Consider the following 13,680-nt stretch of genomic DNA (forward strand, 5'->3'; position numbering starts at 1 on the left):
GAAAAAAAAACATTTTATTTTTTTTGCGGAACTCTGTGTCATCGCTATGTCATCGCTGCACGTCTTGGACCTCTCCGTGGTTGATCAGCAACATGTCCAGTTTCCTGAAACTTGCAAACTTGTTTTCCCTCAGTGTCGTGAGTGATGCTCGTTCGTTTTCTGATAAAGCTTCGTGCGGTATAATGTCAATTCTTTGCTCTTTTGTCAAACGCATCTTCTTGGGTATCTGAAATATAAAATAAATATACATTTGACATTCTCCTATGTATGGAAACTTGTGGCCCACCCGGTATGACCTGTTTTACATGTTTTTGGTTTCTCTCCATGGTGCTGAATTGCTCTGTTTGACTGCTGAGAGAATCCTGCTCATTTGCCACCATTTACCATGACAAATAATCATCTTCTGTAAGACGGATTTTTTCCCTCTCTCTCTCTCCTGTTGCTGTGTGTATGTGTAAAGATCTTTTTTTTTTTTTAAGTCACATTGTATCATTAAACCTCACTGCATGCTCGGGACCCATCCTAATTGGATGCCTGCCAGTTTCGACAAGTCTTGTTCAGATAAACGGAGCGCAAGCTGAAGTGGCCATTAAGTGGACGCAGCTCAAAGATATATATCCTGAAGGGAAGAGGCGGACACACACTTAAGACTGGTCTAATTGCTTAAACGTGGGGAGTGTTTTATCCACGAATTCGTTTGATCACAGAAAAAAAAGAGGAAATGGAGTATTTCTCCTTGAGAGGGTGTTCGTAATTCCCGGCAACGTGTTTTAATAATAACATATTTATGCTGGGACATCCTGAAGGATGTCCCAGCATCCTTCAGGTGAACAAAGAAAAGCAAATCGACCATCAGAAGGCCATCTGAATTGTGCTGCTTACGACTTGTATGCGCTGAGTATAAAGAAAAAAAGTACTATAGGAAGCGGACCAAGCAAAAATCCTTCACAAATTTGTAATTATTCGAAGCGTGATGCGACGCTTTCAACAACCTTCTTTTCATCCAGTGAGTTAAAAAAATGTTCTTGGGTAAAGGAATTTCGGCCCTCTTCCAGTAACATCAGCCGGAACATGGTGACGTGTTTTTTTTTTTTTTTTTTCCCAGGTGCTCATTAAGAGGGACGGGTGGTTTCTCTGACGCGTGTCTCGGTCCTCTGACGGCATCTGCCCCCTTTATAAGCCTCAGCAAGTCACCCGAGAGACCCCCACCGCCGGCTCGCTTTACGCTCACCCACCGTACAAAGAGGGACGCGTATTTCAATGCTGCTGGAACTGTGATGCCCGTTTTCTTTGCTCATCTGCCCACACGCATGACTCTGGAAAGACTTTGGGTAAGTTCTGCAATCCTTTATATACTATTTCAAAAAAAAAAAAAAAAATTAAGAAAGAAAGACACAAAGAAAGGATGTTTCTGAGATCATTTGCGCTTCTGTGGATTTAGTATTTCTGTGCGTAATAAGGCTTTTACGCATACACATCCTCCACAAAGAGCCGAACTAAAGTAACAAAAAGAACATGATTTATTTAACGGATTAAAGTCATTGTAATGTGGAGTTAATTGCATTGTTTAAATATAGTTTATATTAGCTTTTTGTGGGGATTAATTGTATCTTTCAGTTATTTCAATTGGGAATTTTTGCCAACAAGAAAAAAACACATATTCTAGGTTTCTTATGAAAACATTTCCGTCTTATTTGTAATGATAGTATGACCGAATTTTACGAGTAATTTTACAAACTATATCAAAGTTCAATTTAACATTTAAAATCCAGGTAATTTAGGTAATGATTGAAGAAAATTATTTATTGGTGTTTCTTGGACCCGTCTTTATTTTTCAGTGTGTCTGGTCAGTATTTCAAACCGGAACAAAAAAAATAAAATAAAATAAAAAAATAACTGTTTCCACTCCAAACTATGTTGATATTTCACTTGCCACAAACACAAAGGCGCACATAACATCATAACTACGTTTTGTACTCCTCTGCAGGTCTTCATGTCCTCCCGTTCCTAGCAGAAGACCACTGCGACAATGACCATCCATGCAGAGGGGCTCGTGGCTATCGCGGTCTTCTATCTCCTCATTCTGTTCGTGGGCATCTGGGCGGCATGGAAGAACAAACACTCCGGGGAGGCGGAGGGCACCGACCGCAGTGAAACCATCATGGTCGGAGGGAGAGACATCGGACTGTTTGTCGGTGGATTCACAATGACAGGTGGAGTTTGTGTCAACTAAACACTGGACCTGGTTTGTTGTATCAGTTCTGGCATTTTTTTTAAAGAGAGTATTCCCATAGTCGATTAACTTTTAAATTTATTGGAAATGTTAAACAAATAAAAATGACCATTTTGTTTATACTCGAATTTGAGTTTCAATTTTTTTGTTTTATCATTTTTCTGTCCAGATAAATGTAATTTCAGTTACGTTCAGTGACGTGTTTGTGTAATTTGCAGCGACCTGGGTGGGTGGAGGATACATCAATGGCACAGCTGAGTATGTGTATCTTCCTGACTATGGTTTGGCTTGGGCTCAAGCCCCATTTGGATATGCTCTCAGTCTGGTTGTTGGTGAGTTTTCTTAAGTAGTATGCCATTCTTAAATGGCTGTCTCAATGCTCTTCTGTTCAGCTTTCAGTGGTAACATTTAAACACGTGTCAAATAATGATAAAGTGATAATCTTTTTATTATCATCATTTCATTCAAATCCATTTATTTTGTAGAATCTTTGGGCTCTGACATGTATTTCCATCAAGTTGTCCCTCTTTATCCCAGGTGGTCTTTTCTTTGCTAAGCCCATGCGCTCGAGGGGTTACGTAACCATGCTGGACCCGTTCCAGCAACTTTATGGGAAACGCATGGGTGGTCTTCTCTTCATACCTGCGTTCATGGGTGAGATTTTTTGGTCTGCTGCCATCCTGTCCGCCCTCGGTAAGTTCATGTGTCTGCACACAGCAGAACAAAAATGTTCTTGGATATACCTCAAAACGTATCTGAATTTCTGACACTACGGGGGGCTGTGATGTCCTTCGACCTTCTCTTGACCTAGGTGCTACTCTGAGTGTCATTGTGGACATCAACATCAAGATGTCAGTGGTAATCTCTGCACTCATAGCAATCTTCTACACCCTGGTTGGAGGACTGTACTCTGTGGCCTACACGGATGTGGTGCAGCTGTTTTGTATCTTTATTGGCCTTGTAAGTTCAAGACTAGCATTTGATTAATTTTATGCATTGGTCAATCTCTCTCAGAATTAGAGAAAGAAATGTACAGAAATACAGTAATGTCAAGTTCATGTGTCCCTAGAAATCAATTCATTGTGTTTTCAAACCTCTTCTGTTCCTAGTTTGTGTTGTTTTTCCTGTGTATTTACTGACGTCTGTTTGCTTGCAGTGGATCAGCGTCCCTTTTGCTTTGACTAATGCTGCGGTGTCAGACATCACCGTCACCGCAGTGAAGAGGGTTTATCAGTCACCATGGAGAGGCAGCATCAAGAAGGAAGACACCTGGATGTGGCTTGACAACTTCTGTCTTCTGGTACTGTCTCTACATGTTTATTCAACTCACAATATTAGATCTTAAAACTCTAGAATGCAGTCAAAAACTGATTTTGTTCACAACCATTTTTAATGTGTTGATTAACCTTGTTGGGTTTGGCTTAAAAGTAGATGAACTTCATTGACTTTATTCATTTGTTAATCTAGAAATTAGTCAGTAAATGAATTTGTTACATTGTTAGACAGTTGGCCAAGTAAATCATTCATTCATGCCAACACAATCATTCCCTTATGAAATTACTTAATTGAAATACTTAATTTGCTCTGTCCTCCTCTCCATATTTTGAACTTTAAATACTGTCTGTCAGGATATTCATTTTCTCTTTCTTTTAAAATCTGTAGAACAGGATGGATTTGTGACTTTGGTGCTTTCAGATTCAGGTTTCTCAGTCCTGGACCTCACTTTTAAATGTGTTTTTCCTGGTGGTCATCATGCTGCAGATGCTGGGAGGAATACCTTGGCAAGTGTATTTCCAAAGGGTGTTATCTGCCTCCTCCGCCACCTATGCACAGGTTCTCTCTTTCCTGGCCGCGTTTGGATGCCTTGTCATGGCCGTGCCCTCCGTTCTCATCGGAGCCATTGGGGCCTCCACAGGTGTGAGGCATTCACATACACACTCTGTGATTGTGTTCACCTGCGTGTTTGTTTTGCTGGGGAAGGCTCTGGGTGGGTTCTTGTTGCCCTTAGATCTAAGAAAACCTGGTAAATAGCAGCTGGTTCACCTCATCTATAATGAAGCAGCAATCCGTTTAATAACCGTGCTGGATTGTAAATATTACATTAGAGCGAGGCGAGGGATCAAATTAGTGCTGTGATCTCCAGATTTCTAGGTGTCAGATTCTTCCACGGAGAAATGATGACACAAATGTGTTTTATCGTGTTCTATGAATTTGCTCAAGATGTGCAGTTTAATACCATAAGACGGCTCAAATAGAAACAGAAATAAGGACAAATGAACGGACAACCATAATGTTCTGCTGCGTCCAGATTTGACCCCTGGCTTCCCAATTTGTTCTATGTTTTTACAGCCGTAAGATGTATTCATCTTTTATTGCAATAATCTTACACAGAAAAAAAAAATCTTGCAGTTAAAAATGTAATAGTATTTTTGCAACAAAATTAATTGTATAGCCCAACTGTGCAAAGGCACATAAGTTTCTTTGCTAAGTTTCTGCAGAGTCACCAACCTCCAAACTGCATGTAGCTCTCAGATTGGCTTGAGATCTGAGCCCGCACAGCTTCATGGTTTGTTTTTTTTGTTTCTACAGATCCAAGCCACACATTCCTAAATCTGATGCAAAAAATTCACTGGAGTAAAGTACCAAAAAGCTCTTCAGCAATAGATACACACAGTGTTTGGAGAGATGTATCTGACATTTAGGATCATTTTATACTTTCATCTTTGGGACCAGTTTGGTCCCCTTTCATTTCAATCATCACTGCACTTCAGTTCACAAAACAAGAGCTGTCAAGGCATGCCAGAGTGAGTTTGGTTTCAGTGAACTCCACAAATTCCAGACCATAATCCAAAAGAACATTTTTCAGGATGAATAAATGTCCAGATTGTAAGCCAGGCATTCTTGTCCAGCATCAGTGTTTGACCTTAGAAATGATAAGACAGCATTTACCATCCTTTCACGGGCATCTAAGACCCTGAACAATCTTATTTAATCTAATTAAAAATCTGTTTTGAACTGAAGAGAAGCAAACATAAGAGAGGAATTGGGCTCTGGAACATTTAGAGAGATTGTACTAAGAAGAATGATACATCTCTTCTCTACATGCTCAAACCATGTGTCTGATATTCTGCTAAAAGTAAATATTATAACGCGATTTTTTTTCCCCATCTCAAAACATTTGCTGAAATATAATTCTGGATTTCACCAAACTGTTCAATAAGAGATTACTGCAGTAGATTGTCTCTACCAGGGAAAAAGGATGTTTTAGATTTTCATATACGGAAAATGCAGTAAATTAAATTGTGATTTCAAATAAGTTTGTTCCTGTTTTTTAATCTACAAAAATGTAAACAGAGCATGTCTTCCTCCATTAGAAATAATGATTATTTCTCTTACTCAGACTGGAACAAGACCAGTTATGGTGGTGAAGCTCCTAAAGACAAAGATGAAGCAGAAATGATTCTCCCCATTGTGCTCCAGCACCTTTGTCCGCCATTTGTTTCTTTCTTCGGTTTGGGCGCTGTGTCTGCCGCTGTCATGTCCTCTGCAGACTCCTCCATTCTGTCTGCAAGCTCCATGTTTGCAAGAAACATCTACCAGCTTGCCTTCAGACAGTCAGTAAGTTCAGGAACATAAACAAAGATTTTGTTACTCATCGCCTCTTTCTGAAGTTGTCCATCTAGTTGCTTATGTCTATTCTCTGTCTTCCCAGGCATCCGACCGTGAAATTGTGTGGGTGATGCGAATCACAATCTTTGTATTTGGCGGCCTTGCCACCCTGATGGCCCTGGGCACTGGCACGGTTTACGGCCTCTGGTACCTGAGCTCAGATCTGGTTTATGTCATCATCTTCCCGCAGCTCCTCAGCGTGCTCTTCGTCAAAGGTACAAACACGTACGGCTCGGTGGCTGCGTACTTGTTTGGCCTGGTGCTGCGCATAGGCGGGGGTGAGCCCTACCTGCACCTGCCTCCTTTCATTTATTACCCAGGCTGGACGACCGAGCAGCAGAAGAACAAGTCAGGTGAAATGGAGGAAATTATCAGACAGAGGTTCCCCTTTAAGACTGTCTCAATGTTGGCCTCCTTTTTTGGTAACTTTGTTTTCTCGTACCTGGCGAAGTACTTATTCGAGAGCGGAAAGATTTCACACAAATATGACTTCCTGGATGCCGTGGTGTCCAGCCGCAGTGGGGAAATAATGGATAAAACTACTCTTGTTACCCGAGGCAACAGCATCGGGCTGTCGGAGTTAGCGTCCGTCAAGCCGCGGCTGAGTGTAACCTTGGCAGCCGCCTTTACCCGCCGTGACACGCTGCCAGAGGAAACAGTTGAAGAGGAAGAGGAAGAGTCCAGCCCTGACTTCTCACATAACGAAGAATAACAAAACCTGGATTTCATAAAAATATAAAGACGGAATATTTGACTGAACTGGCAGGAGGCTGAGAGACAAGAAGAAAATATCCTCTTTCTGGACTTCAAAGTACTTGGACATCCCATTTAATTGGATAAGAGCCACATGTCAGGATATTAGACTAATTATAGCCGCTTGCTGATTATCACACCAACATATTTAAATATATACATAGAAAGCACTTATACATTGTCACCTTGCATACCTCCTGCCTTTTTGACAAGGTTAGAGGTATACAAGTCCAATTTATTTGACTATTCAGCACCAAAGACAAGAAAGTCTTCAGATTTCTGTTTATCATCCAAAATCATGTAAAACAATTGACAAGTACTTCACAAGAATTGACAGCACAAATACTGTTTGGAAGGGAATCAATAAAAAGCAATAAGATATACAGCTTCACACACATGCAGCAAATGCAATGTAATCTGACAATGACTATAGCAGTAGAGTAGATCAGCTGTAGGTAATTATGAAAACATGCATCTATCCTTCATTATGTCAGTTCATGGTGAAATCTGATGCTGGTGATTTAAAAAGGAAGTGTTTCTTTGACTAGAAACACCGCTACATTTCCTATTATTATTTTATACTCTTACTAAAGAACAGACTGGGATTTGAAAAAGACGCAATGAAATGAATAAACAATATCCAAGCAGAAATTACTGTAGCTGGCTGAAGCATTTGCTTTTGCTCTCATAAATGTTGGCCGTAGAAACAGTTTAGTCAAAAAAAAAAAAAAAAAAAAAAGGTTGGTGTTTTAAAAGAACCTGTATTCAACTGCCTTAAAGATGCTCATATAAGAGATACTTTGCTTTCATTGTTCTGACCAGATTCAAGAGAGACCGGAGTAAGGAAGACTTTACAATGAATGTAAAATCTGCAGAAGATCTGGTTTAAGTTAAATGGGACTCTTCTTCTTCTCCTTCATGTTGCGGAGTGTTGTGTTCGCAAGCTCTGACTTACCTTCTGCCGGTTACTTGTTTTTTTCAGAAGCAGTGAATAGATTATTTTCTTGTGACATGTGTATTTGTATACATGCTGTATAAGGATAAAACATATATAAGAGTAACAATTATTGCTGTTTCAATTATCCAAATGCGACAAAGAAAAACATTCATTATAAATGTTCATTTATTTTTGATGTGACACAAAATAATAAAGTCTCAAAAGAGGGAAGACATGATAAAATATCCCAAAGTAAATTCTTTGTAGCTGCTTTCTTGCTTTTTTGCAAAAAAACAAAAAACAAACAAAACCAAAACAGGAACCATCTGCATTTTGGTCCTTTTCAAAAACCAAATTAACTGAAAAAGTCTAAGAGTCACCATATTTTTGTTTTATGTGTGTCCATAGTGTTTTTGTTGTTGGTATGTACTGATGAGGTTGTGACAAAAGGTTTCAGAACTTCTTGTTAGTATATAAAAGTTTAAATATTCTTACAGTGTTTTTGACAGAAAGTTTCTGAAACATACAGATTTTCTTTAAAAACCCTCTTGTTTAAAAAAAGAAAAATGCTGACTCAAATGGTCAAGCTAAAGGCTTATTTTACATTCTTTGATTTCATTTAACAATATTTAGAAAAAAGTAAAACATTTGCATAACTGCTGATGTGTCTTGGAATCCAGGAAATCGTCAAGCTTGATGGGAAGCTCAACCAACAGAATGCACCCAAGTCTTCATGCCATAACAGTGTTTTCTAATCTAAACCAAAGATGTTCACCTCAGACTCAGTTTTGCAAAGCAGAATTTCTTCACATATTTTATTTTGCTGCTTTCTCTTTGAATCATCTCTCTTTAGGTCTAAAGTTGATTTCCAGTAGTCCCATTTGCCTTGGTCTTTTAAAATCTGTATGTTTTATTTTTTTTTTTTTTCTGTTCGAAACAGGACAAATATGTTGTTCCAATCTATCGTGTCTGTCGGGCCCTTCAGCGAGTAGAACTGAGGAAGGCTACATGTCGAAAGACGTGATTAAAATTACAATCGCATGGCTTGCGTCTTTGTCCCCCTCCTTGTCCACAGTGAAAGACAGTATCTTAAAATAGCTCTCCTTGCTGCTTATTTACTTTAAGTGCTGTACTCTCTCTGGCTGTGGACGAGGGGAGGAGCCAGGGAGGGATGGGCGGGGTCGCTGTTGCTCAGGCAGGGAAAATGGATGTAAGGCGGAGACAAGAAGCCCACCAACGACCATTTTCATGGAATTCGCCAACCTGGATGCAAGGAAATGACGCAAGTCTTTGACGCATTCCCTGGGTCTCCTCCCCCCATAATCATTGACCTCTTTGATGTCCTTGAGAACTTAGACCAATCCCATAAAAAGGAGGGATGGAGGGGGGAGCGAAAGATTCCTCTCTCCATTCAGAGAAAGTGACTCTCAGAGCACTCATGATAATTAACAATTATGAAACTAAACTGTCGCTTGTCCAACAGGCGATCCATTTTTCTGCAGCGCTTCGCAGAAGGAGAGGAGACTGATGGGGGATGGTTTGTGTGGAACGTTTAGTAACAAAAAACAGTTTTTGTTACAACCACAATTATGTTTATATCCTATAATGTTATTGTGTTTTATGCGGGCACAATACTTTTTCTTTTATTAAAATGTTAGCTTTAGTAATGTGGAGGGAAAGGTTCTTGTAAAAACATCCAAAGTATCTCTTATCAGTCAAGCTTGAAGATGGTCAGATATCTGAGAATCAAAAGAAGCTCAAGGAGGGGTCAAACTGAGCAGGCAGCATGATTAGAGAAATTAAATGAAGGCACTTTTCTTTTCTGTGCATGATCTGACCCTGTCTTTCCTAATTTGTTACAGTCCTTTTTTCTTCCATAAAAACAAAAAGAAAGGGATTTCTGTGATGAGATTACCAGAAGCGGTTGATACATTCGGGTGGACATCTGATGTGTTGTAGCTGGGGATGATTTTGTGGAGATGGTTCGAGGCAAACTGGATGTCCAGGTAGCGGAGCACTTGTTCAAATCGTGATGAGGATGCAGTTTTAGTTGGACTGTAAAAGTTTTGAAGCAGTTTCCAATTTTGTATGGAGTGACCTACGCACTGACATAACCACATGTCAAGAAAAGCAAATATGTTTAAAGGTTTAATCAATGGGCTTCACTAAATTGTACAATCATGTTAAATTTATCAGTAACATAACACTTAAGTGACCAAGTATAAAATTGTAGACCATTAAATTTTCTGAATTCTGAACAGCAAAGGTTCAACATGTTGTGTTTACAGTTATAACTGAATGGGACTGCATTCAAACTGCTGGGTGTGGTCTCCGCATCTCCTTCCAGGACAATGCGCCACAAGATCTTCCATAACTCAAATAAGGATGAGGAATAATGATTATGACGGCAGGCTTCTATTTACGTCTTTCATAAGTAATGTCCCCTGTAATTTGATTGGACGTCAGATCATTGAAAGATTGGGAAAGGGTGGGGAAGCAGGAGCGGTAAGAAAAAAAAATGTAAAAATGTGTCTCCATCTTACATTGATGTAAATGAAAGCAAAATTTGTCTTTTGGGATGAACGTGGTGCTTTTAAATAGGATGCACAGTGTTAGACACCCACACACACACACATACCTTGCGACAATGCTTTTCCTGATTGTTTCCCATATATCTCCCTATCTCCTCCATTAGTCCCTTCAAGGAGCCGAGGAGCATCTACAGCAAAACGAACACAGCGACTGCTCAAATCAAATCAGCCAGGCGAACCTGATTATAGAGCCAGCCTTGCTCCATTCGGGTCAGCTGCAGTGTACAGGTGCACAGTCTGGAGCTCACTGCAGGAATGAGACAGGTTTCTAACAATCTGCAAGTTCAGTAATTCTTAATAAGTCAGAGCTGTGAATCAGCTTCACTCAGGATCACCGACACTCTGTCAGTGATGTCAGTCGCTGGTTGAGAATGCTTTTTTATTGTATTATGGTCAGTATGCGGATAATAGACAAAAGAAACAAACCAAAAGAAAATCTTAATTTAGATGGTCAATGTCTTATGTGGAGGTTCCTGTCAAAGTTACAGAAATGCAAATGTCAACTTTAAGAGATTATTCCAGGAAACCAGTGTGATGTGTTAAGATGAGTTGATTTATTTTACCTCTCAGAGATCTATTATTTCAATTGATTTGAGTAGGAATATAAACAAAAGTGATGTAAGTTCAACACACTGCTGTCTATTGGTTTGGGTTTCCAGTAGATCAAGATTTGCAATTCTTTGTCATTATTTTTCAGAAACTCTATAGTAAAATTGTGGGGTAAGTCTTTACAGTTGTTCTAAGTTTGGAAGAAGAATATAAGATTCAGACCAACAGCATCACAGATCCATGCATTTACATCTATTTATGACAATGTTTCAAATAATTGTCTGTTAGATCCACACTGAACGTTTGTTATGGAAAAGCTCAATCTGAATTTCAGCTAATGAAGAACAGTGGTTCTGGTTTGTGACGGGAAGATTGAAAATACTTTTTTTCTGTCATGTCTTTATAATAATTGTGTCTATTGACCCCAATATATCACTCATTCTTGCAGTTATCTTACCAATAACTGTGGATTGGGTGAGATTTTATCTACCCATCATGATCACTGGCAAAATAAACAAGGAGTCCTCATCTGGCCTCTTTCTTATAATTCCAGTTATTTTAAGTATATCTTACACTGTAATAAATCCAAATTTGGGGAAGTTGCTATTTTGTGTAGTCATTCCCTGATTTGTTTCACATTGAATTGGTACCACAGGGAAACAGAAAGTCAGGAGTTTCGAATTAAAAATGTTGACACATAAATTAGTGTTTTTTTTGCTTTTTTTTTTTTTTTTTTTTTTTTTTCATGGTTTTCTAGGAATTATAGCAAATGTAAAATTGCAACACCAATAATTTTGTCGAAAATTATTTTTGGTTAATGTGTTTTGTTTGTTTAATCTGAGATCACGATCTTGCCAAAATGTATTATCCATTATAAACATTTTGCAGATTTTTATTAGCAGGACGTATAATTGTGTATTTTTGACATCTTCTGCATAAAACAGCATTGATGTCAAATGGTTTTTGGTTTTCCAGCACAGTTTGTCTGCTATGTGCCATGTTTTTGAAGAAAGTAAGTCACTGAAATATTAATTGTTTGACAGTCTTTGGATTTACACAACACAGGAAAAAAGACTAAATCTGTCCAAAAACATCTGAAGTTTCCCAGCATTCCTCTACTTTTAATCCAGTAGTGTTGCTCTGCTTTGCAGCATGCATGTAAAGCAGGCCCATCTCTTTTATTAACACAGAAAGGAGGAGTGCCTTGGATGGACTGTCATTTTTCTTATACCATTGAAAATCAGTGGAGAGAATAATCGAGCGGCCATATACACACTCCTTTACACACAGCGACTCCAAAAAGCACACATTATCCCTAGAGGACCTGCTCTCCCTCTGAATGGAGCCACTAAGCAAAGCAGGGTGGATCGGCCGCTGTGAAGCGGTCACAGACACACAGCGACTCCAAAGGTCCCTGATGAGGATACTGATGGGGAGTGACAAAGGGAAGGAAGATGAACCATTTGAAACAATAAACCTTATATTTTACATAGTTTTCAGCTGGCAAACATAAACCTTTAGAATATTTTTTAAGATGAAAGCCTAGGCCCAAGTGGTCTTGAATGACAATTGTCATTTCATCTATTCCATTTAATTAGCTCATGTAAAATTAAAGTGTGGAACAGAAGAACTGTAGGGAAGTGCAGGTGAAGAAACAAAGGACAAAGACTTGGGGAAACACTCAAAAGGTCATTTTACCTTTTAGCTCATCCTGACGTACATAAGCTTTGAGCCACGCCCAGTCTTACTTTGCACAATGTGTGTGCATTTATGTGTGTGTATTTAAGTGTCTTTTGGATCACAATCAGAGTCCCGGTTGACTCTGAGCCAGAAGATCCATTAGGACTGATTAAAGAGCACAGGGATGCAGATGTAACCCTGAGAAGAGGTGACAAGAACGCCCTCTTCCGTGCTTTCTCTCTCACTCTGCCTAACACACTCACCCAAAGACACAAAGCAATGTCCACTCTGATAAAGAATGAATTCAAATGGGCCCACAAGCAGCTACGTCATGTGAAAGACCCACAAAAGCTGCAGTCATGTGATCAGTTTTCTGTGCACGCACATGCAATGTTTCGGGTGACAGCTTTGAAGACAGTTACACATTTCTGATGCTTTAACATGATTTCTCAGTCAGAGCACAGTAGTTCATTCAGTTCAGATACAGGACAATGATTTAAAATCAACATTATTCTGAAGTGGAGACTGACATATTTCCTTTCTGCAGAAATAAAATACAACTGCTAGATCAGAGGTGGGCAATATGGCAGAAATAGTATCATAATAATTTCTTATAGTGAAACTGTCTTGATTTTATCACAATTTCTTGACATAAAATATAGATTTTATGTCAAAAGAAAGTAATAGAGCTTTTATACCAAGGAACATTTCGGAAATGATTTGTGTGAAATGTACATACGATATTTGAAGCTGAAGAAGAAAATGTATATCACTACAAAGTCTTAATATGGGTAGAAATAGAAACTTGTGTATTTTTAGTATTTCTCAACTAAAAAATGCAATTTTTCCAACAAATACTAAAACTCATTGCTCCTCATGGGGGCCAAAACCCGGCCCCATTAGAAGAAAATTAAAGCCATTTTGGAGTTAGGTTTTGGACGAAGGCGTGAATTGATTTTCAGTTAGGTTTAAGGATTAACATTTACTAGAAATGCTGTGTAGGGAGTAAGTTGGGGCATATATGAATGATAAATAAATGGAAGTCAATGCAAAGTTCCTATGAAGATGAAAAAAATGGTGTGATATGAATGTAAATCAGACTTTAAAAATCTAAAGCTCAATTAAAGACCATTTGGCTGGTTACATGAGCTGTTGAATCCCAGAAATGACAGCCATTAGAGATAGAGACAGGCAGAACTTTCTTATGAGGTCCATGAATGAGTTGCCACTTAGGATAGACTTCCTTTTCTTCAGGAGGTGCCTAAGTT

At 38.9% G+C, this 13,680-nt stretch overlaps 1 protein-coding gene across 1 annotated transcript; it reads left to right on the forward strand.

The window, feature by feature from the left end:
- Window positions 1-1,211: 1,211 nt before the first annotated feature.
- LOC129369691 (high-affinity choline transporter 1-like) lies at window positions 1,212-7,414 on the forward strand. Its single transcript, XM_055045260.1, has 9 exons — window positions 1,212-1,331; window positions 1,988-2,213; window positions 2,452-2,565; window positions 2,771-2,926; window positions 3,045-3,193; window positions 3,390-3,533; window positions 3,995-4,148; window positions 5,634-5,851; window positions 5,946-7,414. Exons 2-9 carry the CDS (start codon window positions 2,030-2,032, stop codon window positions 6,612-6,614), a joined length of 1,788 nt encoding a protein of 595 aa, XP_054901235.1. The 5' UTR covers window positions 1,212-1,331; window positions 1,988-2,029; the 3' UTR covers window positions 6,615-7,414.
- Window positions 7,415-13,680: the final 6,266 nt, after the last annotated feature.

The sequence above is a fragment of the Poeciliopsis prolifica genome, unplaced genomic scaffold (genome assembly GCF_027474105.1).
Source record: "Poeciliopsis prolifica strain line A6 unplaced genomic scaffold, Auburn_PproV2 SCAFFOLD021, whole genome shotgun sequence".
Classification (NCBI taxonomy): Eukaryota; Metazoa; Chordata; class Actinopteri; order Cyprinodontiformes; family Poeciliidae; genus Poeciliopsis; species Poeciliopsis prolifica.

Bases quoted from the DNA above. Each gene is read 5' to 3' on its own strand.
- LOC129369691 (XM_055045260.1), top strand. From the start codon at position 2,030: ATGACCATCCATGCAGAGGGGCTCGTGGCTATCGCGGTCTTCTATCTC. The intron at 2,927-3,044 runs GTAAGTTCATGT...CTCTTGACCTAG, and splicing joins TGCCATCCTGTCCGCCCTCG to GTGCTACTCTGAGTGTCATT. The intron at 4,149-5,633 runs GTGTGAGGCATT...TCTCTTACTCAG, and splicing joins AGCCATTGGGGCCTCCACAG to ACTGGAACAAGACCAGTTAT.